The sequence below is a fragment of the Xiphophorus maculatus genome, chromosome 20, assembly GCF_002775205.1.
Source record: "Xiphophorus maculatus strain JP 163 A chromosome 20, X_maculatus-5.0-male, whole genome shotgun sequence".
NCBI classification, from domain to species: Eukaryota; Metazoa; Chordata; class Actinopteri; order Cyprinodontiformes; family Poeciliidae; genus Xiphophorus; species Xiphophorus maculatus.
In genome coordinates, this window is record NC_036462.1 from 23,071,262 (window position 1) to 23,090,862 (window position 19,601).

The window sequence follows — 19,601 nt, forward strand, 5'->3', positions numbered from 1 at the left end:
TAGGGAAAAAAAATATAATCATTGTTTTAGAAAAAAAGAAAACACTCTACTTTTGATTTAATAGGTTTATATAGGTGCACATCTACATACATGGTTATAGATTAAGATCCTACAAATGACCTCCACAACAGCATAATCAAGTATACACAACTGCTTAATAAAGTCAGTCACATAAGCATCAAATTATCTTGATGGGTAAGGCTGGATAGGTAAATTTAAGGGGAAAAAAAATCTAGCTGAGGGTAAAGTTTCATCCATGAGTCGAGGTATCACCGTTTTTTAGTCTTAAGTACAAGCAGGAGTTTCGGAGCACCTGGCCTAATAATAGTGACGTCAAACAGCAGGATAAGCAAATGAAACCACAATCCTGGAAGTGACTCAGCCTTTTTAAAGACCATATTTCCATAACACGATACAGTTCTCACCACTGTAACTCCCTGTTTTGCTTTCTACAGCTCAATGCAAGTCCTGATGGGATCAGCTGGCAAACAATGCAGCAAAGTTTAAAGCAGTAATCAGTGAAAACCACTCTCTGGGTTTTTGTTCAGCCGACACTTCAATGTAGAATCAGGTGGACAATTTCTGGAAGTTAAGACAGCTCCGGTCTGATGAAAAGATAAAATTGGAGTAAACACGCAGGTAATTATTTCTGTGCACACAACTTGTTTCCATACATGTGTGGTATAATCTGACCAATCAGCAATTTGTGTTTCCACACTACTTTATGGCAGTGGCCTGGCTCGTTTATGGGTATCATGGTTTAATTAACAACGGGGAAACAAAAACACAAAGCTGTTCTCCGTCATGAGTAGTTCCAGCTCTGGATGGTGAAAAGAGTCCACAAGTTATGGGGGGAGTTCATTTAAAATCAGTGTTGAAGTCGTAAGCATCATCTGTATAAACAGTAGAGAGGCTGATGTCAACAGGGACAGGCTGGAAATGAACCTTACTGGGGTTATCTGCAATGAAAAAGCAAAACATAACCTTACATATTCATTAGCACATATTTAAACTGATAAAAATCTATGCAAAAAAAAAAATAAAAAATACCTTTGACTGTTTTCTGCAGTTTCTCAAGTTCCTCTGTTTCATGCAACTCCTCTGTTTCTCCAGGCTGCAAGAAAAGCAAAAGTTTTATTTATTTGTTTGTATCCAGGTGCTCTAAGAGACCCAGTGATTAAAATCAGTCATCAGGATCAGAGTTGGATTAGAAGTCTTCATAAAGAAATCGAGACTTGCGTTTTTGTCCTCATTTCCAGGAGCTAAAACAAATGCCACGCAAGTACATTTCTCTGCATCATTACCTCATCATTCTCACTGTTGTGCTGCGTCTCCCTCTCTGCAGGTGGTCGCTCTTCAGGGATGGCGGCCACGGTCAGCAGACCTGCAGTCGGCCCTCTGGAGACGAAGCCAATGCTGCTAGTCAGGTTTGTAAATTTAAAACCTGTGGAAGATATTTTTTAGGGATAAAGATATAAAATTGGATGAAAACTACAAAACGTACAGCACCTTGCAGAAGTAATTGCACCACTTAAACTGTTTCACATTTTTTTTCATGTTACAATAAATTGCTCACAAGCTTCTAAATTTGTAAACTCAGCTGTAACATTTATACCTTTCAGAGTTTCCATGTTGCCTGCCTTCACTTTGTCTAGATCCCAGCCGTTCTGCATCTCAGTGATCACTTCCTCAGTCACGTAGTTTGGGAGGCTGTAGTTCCCTGGCACTTTACAGTGGTAGCGTAATTTGGCTCTAGGCGAACACCCAAAAAAAAAAGAAGAGATTTTTGTGTAATTTAAATAACACAAAAGTCAAACACTTGCTCCAGCTAAAGGGTTTGGATCAGAGTTGGATTAGAAGTCGTCATAAAGAACTCAAGAATTGTACTTTTTCCTCATTTCCAAAACAACGCAGCTACCCGCTTTCATGAAACGCAAACAAAAAGATGCTCACCCTGTCCAATCAGTAAGGAAAGTATTTGCTGCTTGCACTGTGTTTGGAACGCCGCCTTTCTGCAGGAAGCCTCGCTTTTTGGCCAACAAGGTCAAGAACTCCAGGGAATTCCTGAAGTCTGGGACAGTATACTGAAGCATGACCTAAGACAAGAAGATGAAGTTACTTATCTTCTTGTCTTGGGTCATGAAGATAATTTAGCAGTTCTCACTTTCTCTGTGACTGCAACAGCCATTACCTGGGACTTATCACACTGCTTGAGCAATGTATTTACAGCATCCAGCACCGTCTCCTGACCCTCCTCCACCTGCAGGCTCCTCAGGGCCATGGAGGCTGCTGGGTTGGACGGCGAAGCGACAATGCCCGGGCTGTCCATTAGGTTCACAGTCTTCGACATGTGTACCTCCTGCACAGTTCTGATGTGCAGGAAAGAGGACATTTAATTATGAACAACATTTTGGAGGCAAGATGTTTTAGCCACAAACATTTTTTCTGTACTTACTTTGTGGTGCCTTTTGCAATACCAACATGGCATGCCATCATTCCTTTCAAGTTGTTGATCAGGCTGCTCTTCCCTACATTAGGAAAGCCTGGGAGAAAGAATAAGATATTCATAAAAAGGATAGAAATTGATACATTTCACAATATTAAGGAAGCAAAATTACTGATTCAAATAAACTTACCAACTACGCCCACTTTGAGTGAGGCTTCGCTTTGAGTCTTGGCGGCATAAGCCGTCAGTAGCTCGGTGAGACACTCGCTACCAAAACACGTTGCTCCTTTGGACCTGTTCAGGACTTCATTGGAGGGCACAACTCTTTTCCTTTTGGTTCTCTGATGAACAAAGAGCACAACGCGATTGACCTCGACACATTGAAAGGCCATAGAGCTCGCACCCACCACAACAGATTTTTTTTATGCAAATGTTCCACAAACGCACACATGGTCCCTTCTGACACAGGGACTAAACTGTGCCGTTTGTTGGTTATTCTCGGAGGCTATAACCAGTTATAACAGCACTGAGCAAGCTGTTCAACCTTCTCAGTCCTCCACATAAAGACAAGAGGTTTTTAGCCATTTAAAAAGGAAACTATTTTCTACAGAGGGATCAGCTGTTCATTCTGCCGCCAGGAATGAATAGGAGTTGTCTTCCACAGGAAACTAATTGGTACCAATCTTAGATATTTTTACATGAATTAAAAGGCGAAATGACACAGTAGCTGCCAGGAAGGCTGAATGTATTGCAATAAAGTTGCTCCATTTTAACCTTTTCTTTAGCCTTTAACTTCCGTTTCAGAACACTGGCGGTGTTGGCAGGTTTTGGAAACTTTATAACAAAAGTAAGAATCTGCAGATTACAGTTGGGCAAATACATCTGCTAAAGTTCATAATGTCTGTTTCTTAGATAACTAAAGCCTAAATGTGGGATCACAGTTTGTGATCTTTAATCATTTCTGTTCCTACAAGTGATAAAAATAGCCGCTACAATGCAGACGTCTAAACTACAACATAGATTAAAAACCCAAGATCCAATTGCTCCACTAAAGCAGTGAAATGGCTCCTTTTTGATTCTTGACTTTGTAGTTCATTTTGGACTTTGTCAGTAACTCAAAAATCACATTTTTGATTGTAAAATATTAGATTCAATTTGTGAGGTAGCAAATCTAAGACAAATGTTACTGAAAAGGATAAAATGTTTTTTTTAAATATTGAAAATCACGTCTTACCACAGTTTTGTCACGCATTTGTGTTGAAGCTTTGAATGCCACAACTGGAAACTCTCTTTGTAAACACTCGATCCACTTCTCTGCATTTTCCTTTGGTACAAGATCTACAGCAGAAAAAAGCACAAGTAAAAAAACAAAAAAAAACAAAACCTGAAAATCAAATCATGTTAAGAGCAAATAATTTTTTATTTTCAGTTTAGCTGAGAGCTTCTTATGTCCATTTACCTATTTTGGTCAACACAAAAAGTAATTTCCTTTTGCCCCCCAGTAGCACAGCCTCCTCCAATTGTGGGCACCTGCATCCCAGGGGATCCCGAGCATCAAGGACTTCTATTACAACGTCAGACGCATCTATTACCTGCAAGAGGTGACTTTGTGAGTAAAGCTGACGGTGTATTGTACTGGATCTCACTGTAAGGATGTAGGTATACCTTGTTTAGTTCACTGCAGAGGTGCTGCTTTGAATTCTTGTTTGGAGCTGAACGTTTCACTGTATTATTTTCTGTGGTATCCTATGCAAACAGATAGAGACAGACACCTTAATCATTTATCCTGCCGTAAAAATTTTTTTTTTTACCTACAAACAAATTTCTTTTATTATTGCTTATTTCAACAACAATTTAAAAAGATAAAAAATTGGAGTGGAGTCTTAGTACTGGATACTGATGAGTAGCCAGTACTCATCAGTACTGGAGGAGCCCAGTTACTAAAACATAAATGATCCCCATCAGAATACATTATCTCAGAAATGCCCACTGAGGTGGACTTTTACCTTCCGGGCCTTCTTGGCACTTGGTTCTGCTTCTTTAACAGCGGCTTCCTTCTCGTTTTTCCTTTTCAGGGCTCGCTCTTCCTTTTTGGCTTGTCGTTTTCTTTCTTTCTCTTCTTCAATCTAAAACAAAGAAGCAAGCTTTTCAAAATACATATGTATATGGAAACTACCAACAACCATTAAAAAAAAATCATTGCTAAATACTTTTTTACACCCATCTAAACTAAGCTATTCGGATGCCAGCCCACCTGCAGCCTCCTTTGCTCGGCCTCTCTGAGGACCTCCTCCTTGAAGGGGGCGCTGTTGGGCACTCCGGGATCCTTCTTTACAGGCTTCTTCAATCCTTTCTTTTTAGCCTCTTTTCTTAACTTTTTGTTATGCTCCCGAACCTAAGATCAGAGCATAATATTACTAAGGTTACTGTAGAAGAAGCAGCCATGTAATTTGTGTACATAAACATGCAAAAAAAACCAAAAAACGTATCGTAATGATGTACTATAACAAACTTACAAGAAATGTAGTTCAAAGATATTTTATCTACAACCTAGTAAGGTAAGAACATTGATATATGCCAAAAAGCCACTTACCTTCTTCTGTATTTTATAACGTTTGGAGCAGGATACCCTTTTACTTGCTTTCCTTAACTCTAAAGAGAATGAAAGCTTCGTTAGCTCGGTTAAACCTCGGTTAGCCTTAGGACAAGCTAATGTAACCGGACCCCAGTAAATAAAATGGACAACCCGGCCATTAAAATATTAAAAAGCTGCTCTTCGTGGTCCATAAACTGTATGTAAATACACTTACTTGGTCTTTTCATTGTGTCGCTGTTGATCTGCCAATGTGACTGAACGGCTCACACGTGGAAACAGCACGAGTGAAGTTAGATATTGCGTCTCTTCGGTTTCACGCAGTCAGTAAATGTACTTCTGCCACCTGCTGACCTGGAGGTTTATAACACCTTATTTTCTCAAAGGTTCATTCTGATATTTTCCACATTTTCTCATATAACTAACCTAAACCTAACCCTAATATCACAACCACAACCTTTAATGAATGTTGTAACGAATGTTAAGTGATGTCTTACAACAAAAGTGAAGAAGCATTGCAATACATCCAGGTTCAAACAGTGAGGATGGATAGTGTTTTAAATCTGGACTTTGGGCCATTCTAACACATAAACAGACAGAGATAAACCATTCTATAGTAGCTCTGGCTGCTTGTTGAGTGTTGTCTGGCTGAACGATGAGCCTCCACCCCAATATAATTTATTTTGCAGCTTCCAAGAGGTTTCAGTCCAGAATTACCTTGTGTTTAATGTAAGAATACTTGATTATGAGGTGCTGTCATTTATCTGATCGTTATTTAGAACTTAAACATAATAGCCTGCTTGAATTTGGCAACAAATACATCCACCAATATTGAAAATATTTCAAGTCTGATGAGACTCCATCTGGAAAAAAGGACGGCAGAAGTTGGACACCATGTCTACGTAGCAGCCTGGAGGTGGCAGCAGCAAGCTTCGCTCAAGTTTGTCTGAGGCTGAAACCAAAACTAAGCTACAAGTAAAAAGGAGTTTCTAGGTTAATTGTTTTCTCCAGCAGACTAAAGCACATTGCAGTAACTTATCACAACTGTTGGCAAAATTTAATCAAGTTAAACCAGTAGCTATGAATTTGTAATCATTTTTAAATGATGCAAAATATTAAAGTGGAGACATTTTACTAAATTACATTGCTTGTCTTTTTTATATTTATTGAACCTTGTGGACTTTGCATGCAATAAATGTTTCAACACTGAGGCCTACATCTGTAAAAATGTTTCCTACCCTGCAATGCATGCTCATCTGCTATGATTCTTCCCTACAACTAACCAAACTGCTATCTCCTGATCTCCTTGCACTCCCTGAAAGATCTGCACTCTAAGCATATCCTGTATTACTTGCTTGAGAGCTTCATTGACAGAAGCTTTCAAATGCTAATGCCACACTTGAAACCAACTCCACCGTTTTTAAAGGCTTAATTATTGAATACATGTTAGAGAAAGAGCACACACCTGTTCGTGAACCAGTTTTGGAGATGTCAGCTCTCTGACCGACGTTTTAGCCAATAATGAATAAGGTTCCACATATGAAGGAGATGCAATTATTTGGCTTGCTGCTGTGTTGGTTCTTAAGCCCCTCTCTCAAGCTCAAACACAACTGGTTACTGGATATCATTAGCATGTGGATACTTGACCCTTTTCTTTTAAGTTATACCTACATTAGGTATGATGAAGCTGCTGTTATTGGTTAATATTTAAATTTCTAAATCTCGAGATTTATTTTCTTGGCATGCTCATCAGTACATGCATGATAGCTGAAAAAAGAAATAAATTAAATGTGATAAGCATGCACTTTGCACTGAACCGACTTGACATGCCCAAGCACACTCTCAAAAACCACAAACCAAACCAAATCAATCACAAACTGACTAATGTACATTGCTGTCTATATATATATATATATATATATATATATATATATATATATATATATATATATATATATATATATATATATATACACTGCTCAAAAAAATAAAGGGAACACTTAAACAGGTGTTTCACACTTAAAGTGTTCCCTTTATTTTTTTGAGCAGTATATATAAGTAAAACAGTCACAGCATGAACGTCAAAGAGAAAACATCATGAAAAATGTTTTCAGAACTACAGCAGGACTCAAAACAACCAGGCATCATCAATATAAACCAGCAATAAGGAACAATATGGTACCTCTTAAAGGGGAACATCTCGTTTTTGTCATGCAAGACCAACCCAGCCAATATGCATATAAATTTTTCTCCAGCTGGATGGGTGCTAAGTGGGCCTGGCCTCATAATGTGCTTCTTGCATGGAATTAATTTATGTTGACTAAACAGAATCCATATTGGCAAAACAAGTTGGGCACCCTATGCAGTTCTTAGCTAGATCTCAAACACTTCAAATGCACCAACTCTTATAGGACCCATTTGTAACCCAGAGGTGTCTTTCATAAAATATAGGGGTCATTACATTGTGGACAACCCCATCTGAAGTTTCCACTATAAACATTTTGAATTCATGTGGCCCCATACAGATCCTTATACATAAATTGCAATATCTTGAAAGGCCATTGTATTGTATTTCAGTAATTTGATTTAAAAATGGAAACTCCCAATTTGCATATTAGTGACACCCACAGTGATATATTTATTTAGGTCAACTGTAACGATTACACCTCACAGCGAAGGAAAACTACATAGTTGACTTCTGAGAAAGTCTTCATATTCATTAGACTTTAAAAGACTTTTAAAACAAAACTATTGTGTTGTGGCCATACCCAACCACAGAGTAGACTGCTGATTTGAATTGTTTCCACTGTGGTCTTGTACAGCATGAGTCAAACTCAAGGTTTGCAGGCCAAATATGGTAAACCATAGCTTGATGATAACATTTGTGTGCAGAAATATGTTTTTTTTAATCAATCAAAGCAGTTTTGCCAGTGAAGTAGCAAATTATATGAATGTGAAAAGATGTTTAATAATGTTTAGCTTGAAGAAATGCAAAGACAAATATTTATTAATATTTAAACAGTTTGTTAATGGTTAGTTTTATCAGTATTGTCTACCACAAGTGACCCATCAAGGAGAATCATGAGAATCAATCTTGATATAGCTCAAAATGAAAATGAGTTTGACACCACTGTCCTATAGGGTACACCACAAAAAGGTAAATGCAAAAGACGGCTGTTCACAAAGCACTGTATGCATGCTATGAAAAAAGTTGAGTTGAGAGAAAATAGTGCTGGAAAAAGTTGACCAAACAGCAGGGATTAGCACAGGGTTGGGAGGATGGTGAAGCAAAAGCCACACAAGAGCTTGGGGAGATCAACAAGGTTTGGGCCTCAGTTGGACTCGGTTCTTTATGATCCTCCACACACAGACATATCCAGGATATAGCCTACAATCGTCATACTCCTTGTGTTAAGTATCTCCTGAACTTTAGACGATATCAGAACTATCTGACTCAGGGAAATGACTAGACTTAGTTTGGTGATCCAAAGTCCTATTTTCAGATTTTCATTAGTTCTTCATTTAATTTAGAAACCAAGGTTCCAGAGTATGGAAACAGAGGATAGAGACAGATAATTGAGATGGCTTGAAGTCCAGTGTGAAGTTTCCACATTCTTTGAGGAGCTCTGCTAGTGTTGCCCAATGTGTTTTATTAAGTCCAAAGAACAGCCATCTTCGCAATAAGCTTAGATTATGTTATTCTTCCCTCTCCTGACAAGCTTTTATGGAAATGCTGATTTCATTTTCCAGGTGGACTAATTACCTGCCCACACTACATGTGGAATACCTGGATTAATGACCGTTGTATCACTGTAAAATTAATGGCCAGCAACACTAAGCATCATAGAGAATCTGTGGGATGCTGTCAAGAGGAAGATTAGAGAAACCTCACCCAACAGTATAATAAATATTATTTTTCACTGGACAAATATTTCTGTGTTAAACTTATGTGATGTTTGAATTTTCTGTTTTTTTCCCCCATTAGCATTATATTTAATGTATCATTTGAGAAGTGGCTGTGTGTTTAGTTGTGTGTGGTGGAGCAGATGAAGGGTCTGCCCTTGGGCGCTATGCGAAACCGCGTCTCCTAGTATCATTTAGTTGTATCAGCAGTGTCATGTTCATCTATACAGACTATTTAGCAGCAGGTGTCCCTTGTTACAGTCCCTGCCAAACCTCCACGCCTATGAGAGCAAGTACAGTGAACCGTTTTACCTGAGCGACGCATCTCGGGCGCTGATTGGTTCGCTGGGTGTCCGACCCTTAGGTGACGTCAGGAGCACTGCTGCGGGTGAGGCGGGTGAGGCTGCCTCTCAGTCCAGTCTCAGTGAGACCTAGAGAAGCGCTGAGCTGCAGCAGCAGAGACAGACGCGGTGACTGGACCTCACTGACCCGCACATTCACAGGTAAGGAGGACTCACGTTGAACCGTCGGCTCAGTAACTTTATCTGTGACTCTCCCAGAGACCCAGCGAGGCGTGGCTTGTCGTGTTTGTTCTGACACCTTTCTTTTTTTTCTTAACCTCACGCAACATTTATCAGCCTGTCTGTTTTTATTATCCGGCTCCCTTACGTACATATGCATACTTCATTAATAAAAGTCTGTTAATAAGCGCTTAACAATTAACTCGTTTTATAAGAACCTGCAGTGAAGTCATTCTGTTTTGCGCTCTCATTCACATTATAAAAGAGAACCTCTATGTTACGAGCAAAATACTGACGTGAAATTCGGCCAGCATTGAGGTGAGAGCTTTCTTCTCCCCCTTCACACGAGTCACTACTACAAAAGTGAGTACTACCGGAATTAATGTGGCTTAAGATGGATTTAAACTCTTTGGTGTGACTACTAACAAATACTTCAAGGTCTTGAGGACCCCCTGGTGGTGAAATGAATCCACAAAATACACAATCAGAGCTGCATTTAAGTTGTCATGATGTGAAATTCTCCTCTTATTTAGCTTCAGTTCTTTCCCATGTCTGTTTGATGTCTTCCTCTCACATGTGAAGCGTGCTGATCAATTAATAGGCCCACATTAAGAGATTTGTTGTGCGTCATTAACACAGGCTGACCAATCGACCCCCATCATCAGCCAGTGGGTGCACGGGGCTGATTGATATGCAGCCCTGCTGAGGCACTGTGCCAAGCCCTTGAAATCTGTTTTGTGAATCAAACAACAAGTGATGATGGCAGAGACTTGAGTTAATGAACTGTGAATCACACAGACCGCTTTTTCTGTGTTTGTGCTAAAACATGTTGCACTTGGCACATCGGGGGAAAGCGCTCGCCCACTACTGTAGAGGCCTTGAGGTTCTGACTTCAGCAGTTTGACCTGATGAATCATTTTTAGTGTTATTGTGTGAAATATGTGAATGGAGCTCTCTGTCTTGTTGACTCCGTCTGTGTCAGGCTTTTTGCGCGTTTTGTCCTGCTCATATCTGTGCTTGTCTACCATTTCCTCAGAAATATGAGATATTCGTGGTGATACGAAGTGAAATCTGACCCAAAAATCAAGGCGCTGATGTAGGAAAGGTATACCTTTTGGTTGTCAGACTGATCATATCGGTCAAGCTGAATTCTGCTAGTAAAATAATTCTCTTTGTGCCTTATTCACTGTATTTACATAAACAATGCTGTGAAAAGCACCCCCTCACTTACAAATATCTTATGCTTTTGCTTTTTTCAAACTTCACACTAATTTTATGTCAGATAAAGATAACCTGAGTAAATCCAAATTATCAAAGTAGTGTTTGATAATTTTTTATTTAGCAAAAGAATAATGTTACCTGAGTCAGCCTGACTATGCAATTATAATTGACCTATAAACCAATAATTCTTGGGTATGTATCAGTTGGACTGAAGTCCAGACTTTGACTAAAGCCACACAAAACCCCTCTATTTTTTGCTTTGTTTGGAACTATTGAGAGGTGCAATTGCTGTTTCGCATTATTGTCCTGCTGCATAACCCCAGTGAGCTTGAGCTTAAGGTCACAAACTGATGGCTGGACATTTTCTATAAGTATTTTCTGTTAGGGAGCGTGTGGTTGATGCATGACTCCGTCAACCACAGTGATTCATCCAGGGCCTGAAGCAACAAAGCAGTCCAGAACACCACAGTACTAGAGAGTTACAACAATGTTCAGGTGCCAGTATAGTGCATTTTGTGAAATGTTGTTTTAAGTTTTCACCAGATATAATGAAACACACACCTCCTACAAACTTCCACCCTTGTCTCATCAGTTCACTGAATATTTTACCAAAAGTTTTGAATAATTATAAGGCAAATGAGAAACAAGCCTTTGTGCTCTTTTTGGGTCAGTGCTTCCTTGGAGCCCTCCCTTTCTGCCCCTCAAGTCTCTTTCTGATTATTCAATCACAAACATCAACCTCAGCTGAAGAATGTCAGGTCTGGGATGCTTTAGATGTCTTTCTTAGTCACTCTCCTACATTGTGGATGAGTCGCAGATGTGCACCTGGGGTAATTTTCAAAAACCAGCCATTGTTGGGAAGGTTCACTATTATTCCAATGTCCCAAAACCTTAACGAGAGTTTTGTAACCCTTTACAGAGCTATTGGCCAACAAATTTGTTTTTCAATTTCTTTAGAATTCCCTTTGGCCTACTTTATGTTGTCAAATACTTTCTATGGTCTGCCAAAATTAAGTCAGGATGTTTCTTGTGTAACCAAAAAACAGAATTCAAAAGATGTGTACACTCAATTCATAATTGAACAGGGGGTGTGATTAATTTTTCCACATAAGATAGATTTGGATAGACATTTCCCTTTAATAAATAAGTCATTATTTATATTTTAAAGTAATTCAGGTTTATTTCTGTCTGATAATAAAATTTGTTTGATAATCTAAGACATTTAAGTGTCATGGAATGGCAAAAACCATTAGAAATCTGTCAAATGGCAAAAATCTTCCATTGCAATGCATGTAAAAAAAGTATTGACAAACTAATTAAAGTAATAGGCCATTCATTGATCACAAAGGCTTTTAACTGTGGCCTAATTACTAGAGTTTCCTGGAAAACCCTTTACTGACTGACAGATTTTTTTCATTTTTGCAGAGTTTTTTCTAATGCAACAAATTAAAGTAACAAGCATTGATACTAAAAAGTGGTGGATAGTGGTGGTAGTAGTTCAACATAAAAGTGTATATGTACGAATATTCTTGATCTATCAAGGCATACATTGCTGACCATCATCTGATTTCTGAATAAACAAAGTACAGCAAAGGGGATGCAATTTTTTTAATGCACTTAAAGGCTGGAAGAATAGATGTTTTCAGATTATGAAGAGGAAAAGAAAAATTCTGAATTTAAAAATTTGACTTTTTCATTATCAGTCAGAATCAGCCTGTAAAATATGGCAATTTACATCACTGGCAAACTTACTGGTGTGTCACTATTAAAAACAACACCGCATTAATGTTGGCTTATTACAAATCAACAGACAAGCATAGCACACCTCAATCTACAAATAAAATCAATATTTATTTTGAACAAAGGCAAGTTTTAAACAATGTCATAGAAGACAAGCTTTTTTCTGGTTTAATGGTGGATGGCAAAGCAGCGTTTTTGTTCAATTACCACCACCAACTGGAATAAGGTGCTAATTAGGATGCCAACTACAACTTCTCACAGGTTCTTTATGCCACTGAAAGCACCATCACCCTGTGGTCCTCTCCTGGTTGGTGCATACGCAAAGGATGCATCTCCTGTGATGCATCCATATTTAACAGAGCAACTGATAAATGTTACCTGTGTTTAAATGACGAATTATAGAAAGTAATCAATGTCATGGACCTAAAAATAATCATAACTTTAACACTACCATGACTCATGGTAGTGTTAAAGTTATGATTATTTTTAGGATTAGGCCATAGTTCAACAAATGCAATCAGAAAAGTGCTGTGAACAACAACTGTTGGTTTCCTATTTGGGGGGAATCCTTAGCCCAGCACGGCTTTAGCCATGTGCAGGATATCTTTAATTTTACGTTTGCCATTATCACCACCTGATGGCATATTATAGATGCTGCAGAAAATTTGGGTGAAATTTGTTTTGTTTTGCATAAGTATTAATTTAAGAAAATATCTTCAGTCATTAGGCTGTGACTTCAAAATTCTTTTGTTCCTCTTCTTGCTGTGAAAGATTTATTTGGGAAGGATTTTAAAATGGAAACTGCAGGCACTGATAAGAGGAGCCTTTATTGCCTGAAGAGATTTTCTTCCCTTAAACATGTGGGAACTGAATGCGATTCCTTTATGCATTTCTTCAGAATTATCTGCAGACTTTGCAAGTTTTCATCCAACCATAGACCTGCTAATTTCTTTTATTAAAAACAAAAATATGAAATAAATTAGCTGTCGGCTGCCTTGTTTTCATTCTCAGATACTTTAAGGATAAATGTCCCCAATTGCGTCATAATGGCTAAGAAAAAAACAATTGTTTATTCACCCCTCTTATATTCAGCACTTAATTATCATGCAAGTGCTGATTTCCAGTCAGGTAGTTACTCAGAACAGATATGGTCATTTGGGAGGGCTCATCTAAATGTTTGACAGGTGCCAAATAAAAAGTACTCAGAGTGAGAAAACATTTGCTCCACACATTTAAACATGTAGAAGATCACTCCATGTAAATGAGTGAACTCTTAAATTAAATACTGTTTGTTTAAATGGTTGGGGATGAAACACTTTAGTGTGGAGCCCTGGCAAAACAAAGAGTGAAATCTAACCATTTTTAAAAAGTATTTTCCTGCTATAGTCTATTTGGCTCTGCAGGAATCTTGTCCCTTGACATGTGTTTTTGACATGCAAAGTTTGGCAGCAGAACTCCCTACGGTTTGGACCCTGCCAGAGATGATCTTTGCAGATATGACATAATAAAACTGCAGTTGAGTCAAAAGAGAAATGCTTTTTTAAAAACGTGATTATTATTACTGCATCTGAACTCTAGAGAGAACTAAAGCAGTTTTGGGGAAATGAGTGGATTTGTCCAGACATGCGCAGAAATGCAAATTTTAAATATGTGTCTTTATTGGTTGTGTTAGACTGTTTTTATGTTTGATTCTTGTGGGTGTGTGTGTGTGGGGGCGGGGGGGTGCACTTGCTTAAAAGGTTTGTTGTGTATCTAAAAGAATTGCAGTAACCTTTACACTAATAAATGTTACTCCATGTCAGTTTGTCAAAATCAATCGTCACGTGTACATGTGTGTGTTTCTTCTGTCCACTGCATATCACAGGAATGGGAAACCAGTGAGTACAGTGACTCTCTCTGTGGGGAAAAAAAGGATGAATGCTGCATGTGACTTTCTGCTCAAGGAATGTGGTTATGATGTTGTGCATCTCCTAGCATCAGGCTTCTTCAGTCCTTTTGCTCCCTGGGGTTTGAACACCCTGTTTTCACCCACTGGTCCAAAACACATCATCAGTGGAACCCGAGGAGCCTCTTTTGGTCCTCCTACATGCTCATACAATACCTGCATGTGTTTTTCCACCACTATCCCCCAATATTTAAGCTTTGCCCCTTTTTTTGCTCCTATCAATGTGAAACTTCAACCTTATTCTGCTGTTTATAGCATTTGTCTGTTTGACAAACAGACCCACTTGCTCATCTCTGACTATGTCCTGAAAACTCCAGTGGCTTGAAACCGTTTAGAGTGCCTTGTAAAAGTATTCATACCTCTTGAACCGTTTCATAAGTCACACTTAAAACACACAAAAAAATCCAACAAAAAGTGATAAATGTGGCATTTGTATTCAGACCCTCTTGGTTGCAATGGATTTCAGTACAAAGTTGCCTCATTAGTAACTTAAGTTCACCTTTTTGCCGCTTCATTTCAGTGATTGTGCCCAATGTTTTTCATAGAAAATCTACCTATGAAGAGATTTTTTTGCCAACCTTTATTAAAGAGCTTAAACCACTTTTAAGCATTTTAAACCAGCTTAAGCCATTTTTTGAACCTACCAACACACCACAGAGGTCAGGGAGTAACGAGTGGAAAGGTTTAAAACAGGATTAGTTTGTTAAATATATCTTAGTCTTGGCATGTCTCAGAGAACAACTCAACCTGTCCTCTGAACATGGAAGGAGCATAGCATGATGAGAAACGTACCAGGATTTAGTTGTTCAATGACATTGACATGCTTGGGCAGGAACTGCATTAAACAAAGTAGTTTCCTAGAAACTCAACTCTGGAAGAGCTGCAGAGACCTCAGGCTTTCTTGAGGGGACAGCCATGACTTGTGCTCTCTGAAAAATCTGGCTTTTTTGGAACAGTGGCAAGAAGAAAGGGAACTATTACATTTAAGTGCACTAACGGTATGCCACTAGCCACATAGGCTACATAGCAAATATGTTGAAGAAGTTGATTTAGCCAGATGAGACCACATGCATGCCACACTTTAAATAAAAATACAAAATAAAACAAAATGTAAAAAATAAGTATCTACATTTCTTGTGCTACAGAATTATACACTACTTTGTGCTTGTCTGTCACATAAAAACCTGGCAAAGTACACTGACATTTATTTGTTGTAACATACCAAATGGCAGAAGTTCAAGAGAAGTGAATACTTTTAGATTGCACTGAATGTTGTCTCGTGGGGACAATAACCTGCAGCCGGTTAAGCCAAAAGAATGAATGGAGTTCTAGATGCATACTGGCATTCGCTGGGCATAGCGACCTGCAGAACCTGAATGCAGATCAAAACCTAAAACGTTGATGCATTCAGATTTTAAAGTAACTTTCAGTGTCACGTTTTCTCAGTGCATGAATTATCATCAATATCTTCACATGAGCAAGGTGAGATGCTACAAACAAGGTGGATGTAAGAGGTGCTTTCATTGTTTCTCTGGCTTCAGTTTGTGCAGTTCTTTCTTTATTTTATTGACTTCTTCCTTGCTGGAATGGGTTGGATGTTTTTCTGAAATGTTGCTGATCAGATAGAGAAGATAAAGTGAGAAATGTGAAATGATTATTTTTTTTAAGTCGATACGCATTCTTTCCGTTGGTTAATACAAGTGTCTTCCCTGCAGTGCATCAAAGTGATGTCTCAGATTTAGATTTGATCAAATCTGTAAAAACATCTGGGTTTCTTGACAATGACATGAAAATCCAAGCACATTCCTCCCAGTAGTTTTAGAAATCAATTAATATTGTTATCCCGTAATAATTGTGTTCATAAGGGCAATTATAGGACCTTGCTTAGTTTTTTATGTAACGGAGCTGGAAAGAATTTTCTAAGGAATTCCAAATGATGTTATCCTCATTCCATACTGCATTCCAAGCATCTCTTTCTCATTCACCCAAAGCTCCAACAGCAGGCAACTCTAGATAATGGTTTCTTGGAAATGGAGTAAACTCAATAACAAAACGTTATTCTTACACATTTGCCATTCTCATTCTGGATTAGGATAAACCATACATTATTATTCACGTCTTAGAACTTTTTAATCATTTCGTTCCTCCTCCACAAAGTTATACTCTTGGTTCTTTCTTGACAACACTCAGATATTTCTAAATAAAGAAATAAAATGCATGTTAGACTTTCCCCAGATCAGTCTTCAGAGAAAACACGTGCATAAAAATCATGCACTGTAATGGATCTTCATCCCACAACAACCAACTGGTGTCAAGTTGAATGTGCACTCAGGCATAGAATTACACCCCACTCTTTATTTTTTGTTAACTGTAGAGCTGGTGTTAAATGCAGGAAACAGATGTTGCAAAAGAAAATTTACTAGCAAAGCTTTTACAGACATTTAACTAGACTTCCTCTTCGTTGCTTCCCTCAAGTTCATTACTTTTCATGCCAATTTGTCAAGTCTAACTCGGTGACATTTCCCTTTTGTCCTGCCTTTGTAAATAGATTGCAGATTAATGTGAAATGACTAAGGTGTACAGCTTAAACCAGACCTCTGTCCCCAACACCAATGTCACAAAGCAATAGTAATTTTCAGTACCCCATCAGATTATTTTCGAAGCATATAAATTTATAAATGCTGCACTACTTGCACTTTAAAAAGTATTAAGCTAAACTGCCTTCATACGGTTTCAAACAATGCATTACATCATCTCATATACACAGAGTGTGAAGTTGCCAGGCAGGCAGCAGGAACAGAGGAGGAGTGAGGCGTGCTGAGATGCGCGGGGGCTATTTTAGTAACTCGAGGTCTTTCGTTATAGACACTTTCCGGGCTTGTATGACGAAAACTGTGACAGCAAGTTCCCTTGCAGCACCCTGAAAGACTGGCAAGGACATCAGATTGTGAATTTCTTTGGAAGGAGGAACTGATAAGAGACTGTGACATTGACGGGGTGTTGGTCATTGGCCCACAATTTGAGTGTTACACACACGATGTATAGCTTAGCAGATATTACGTTATGGGTCTAGCAAAACCAGTGATACCATAGAGCACTTTTTCATTTTTGTTTTGTATATTCACAGCCACAATCTTTAATACATTTAATTGGCACTTATGTAATAGACCAAGAACAAGTTGTGAATACTTGTACAAGTAATTTACAAACTTTACAAGTCAGAAATTTTCAAAATAAAATATTAATAGTGTATTGAGCTGTATTGGTGTATTCTTTGATACACCAAAATGAAATCTAGCTAACTGCCTTCATAAGACTTTTCATTTGTAAACAGAATTAATTGCCTGTGTTTTATTGTTCCATTAATGCCACAGAGGTTATAAAACAATAACCTAATCTTTGAGCAATTCACATCGCACTCTTTAGGCTGTCAATACAAAATGGAAAGAGTATGACACAACTGGTAACCTGTAGGCCATCCACTTAAATTGCAAGGCCAGTGAAAATGTAGCAAATGTTGGAATTTGGTCGCCAATCGTACTGAGTCTATCAGACTATCAGGTATGAAAACATGCTAAAAGGAGGGTCTCTCTTCAGTCTGTCTGAGTTTGAGCTGTTTAGCAAAGAGGAATCCTGCCTCCAAATGTACAAAGCTGGTAAGACTTGCAGCTGTAATTGTAACCAAAGGTGGTTGTATAAAGTATAGAGCAGGGATAAACACAAATGTGTGCCACAGTTACAAAATATTTCTTTCTGGTAAAGAAAAATTTTGATCATGTTTAATTTTACTTCCACATTACAGTCATGAGCTACTTTGTGTTGAACTGTGACATAAAATCTTACAAAATGTGAAAAAGTGGTGTGAATACTTTTGCAAGGACACTGTTTATGATCGTGGTTTAAATCCTGAGATTTAAATATATAAGAGGACCTCATTCTCTTGTTAGTGTTTTTACAGTACAAGCTCTAGAACTGCTTAACCACAATGCAACACTTCAATTTGTACAGTGAAACCTAAGCACCAATAATGAAGTCAAACAACTATTAAACTTTAAAGTAGGAGACAATGTGTGTGACTGTCCATCTCTACAATAAATTACTGTACTGTTTATCATAAAGTTTGGCTACAATTGTACACTTGGCTACAGTCATAATTTTTTCCTCAAATGCTTAAAAGGCAGAATAAATATTTAGATTTCTGCCAGACTCTTTCCTATCCTTTACAACATAACTTAATAATACTGGAACACAACCACTATGAATAGTTCATCCAGTTTGTCAATTTAAGTTTCAATTAGGCAAAAATAATCCCTTTACTTTGTTTTGTAGACTTAATAAGCAAGAAAGAAGCAATGTTTACAGTATATTTCATTCACTTAAAACTTTGTTAGTTTGTTACAGATCTGTTTTTTTTTTTTTTTTTTTTTAATTTATCTTCTTTCAGGCATAACTAGTTATATTTGTCTTTTTGTGAAATACTCAGTGGGATTTTCATAACAGCATAATAATCCTATTAAAAGTTGTCCCTCAAACATCATTCACTCTAAAGGATATGTCAGTTTTAGTCAGCATTTTTCAATTAATACCACCTTTAGAGTTTGCATATGTGTAGAAAAATAACATTATGTGAGAGAATCATTTAAAAAAAAAATTTCAATCATAAATGAAGCAACCAAAGCAAACAGGTAACATATTTTGCTTCCAGTGACATCCTATGACTTTTCAAACAGAATCACAGTATTTTATATGTGATGAGGATTTTATTTTATCCTATTTTCTTCCTTACTAGTATTGTTTCTGACTGCCACCACAAGAAGATGCCGCTGGGTGAGGACGGACACGCCTGGAAAAAGAAGACCTCTGATGTCAAGGAGAAGTATGATTTCAAAGACATTCTGGGAACGTAAGTGTTTTTGCCAGCAGCAAATAAACTTTTTTTTATTTTGCATATTCAACATGTTTAAAATGTATTTTACCTTCAGTAAAATAGTGTTTAAATTCGTCAAGGCAAATATGCAGCTTCCTGACCATTTTATGTTTATGCAATGCAGGCTACTGTTGTCTTTAATATCTCAATGCTGCTTGTGTGAATGTCAGCTCATGAACTGTTTGGTGTTTATTTGGGTTTAAGAACCTGTAACCCTCTCAGCCTGAGGTGGAACATAAGCATACTAGTCATCGCTGAATCTGTAGATCCAGATCAATGCCAACTCCAGTTTCACAAACAATGCA

General features: G+C 37.9%; 2 protein-coding genes and 1 non-coding gene across 4 annotated transcripts in view; 1 reads left to right on the forward strand and 2 right to left on the reverse strand.

Annotated features, from left to right (window-relative positions):
• Positions 1-51: 51 nt before the first annotated feature.
• Positions 52-5,404, reverse strand: gnl3 (G protein nucleolar 3). Its single transcript, XM_005804293.3, has 15 exons — positions 5,257-5,404; positions 5,040-5,098; positions 4,701-4,841; positions 4,453-4,572; positions 4,112-4,192; positions 3,906-4,038; positions 3,681-3,784; positions 2,637-2,787; positions 2,456-2,543; positions 2,192-2,369; positions 1,954-2,096; positions 1,616-1,752; positions 1,305-1,444; positions 1,051-1,114; positions 52-959 (listed from the first exon to the last, which is right to left on the reverse strand). The coding sequence occupies exons 1-15, from the start codon at positions 5,267-5,269 to the stop codon at positions 859-861; spliced, it is 1,653 nt and encodes a 550-aa protein (XP_005804350.1). The 5' UTR covers positions 5,270-5,404; the 3' UTR covers positions 52-858.
• Positions 2,874-3,005, reverse strand: LOC111605934. Its single transcript, XR_002751912.1, has one exon. It is a non-coding gene; the product is annotated as a small nucleolar RNA SNORA47 (small nucleolar RNA).
• Positions 5,405-9,034: 3,630 nt separating the features above from the next.
• The window catches only part of LOC102222273 (calcium/calmodulin-dependent protein kinase type 1-like), a 42,757-nt gene continuing 32,190 nt past the window's right edge, over positions 9,035-19,601 (forward strand). Inside the window, exons 1-3 of one of the 2 annotated variants that reach the window (XM_023324457.1) lie at positions 9,035-9,445; positions 14,289-14,301; positions 19,159-19,272. In XM_023324457.1, the coding sequence (XP_023180225.1) occupies positions 14,291-14,301; positions 19,159-19,272 (125 nt within the window). In that variant the 5' untranslated portion in view covers positions 9,035-9,445; positions 14,289-14,290. The remainder of the gene's footprint in view (positions 9,446-14,288; positions 14,302-19,158; positions 19,273-19,601) is intronic. The other variant, XM_005804294.3, reaches the window with a different exon arrangement.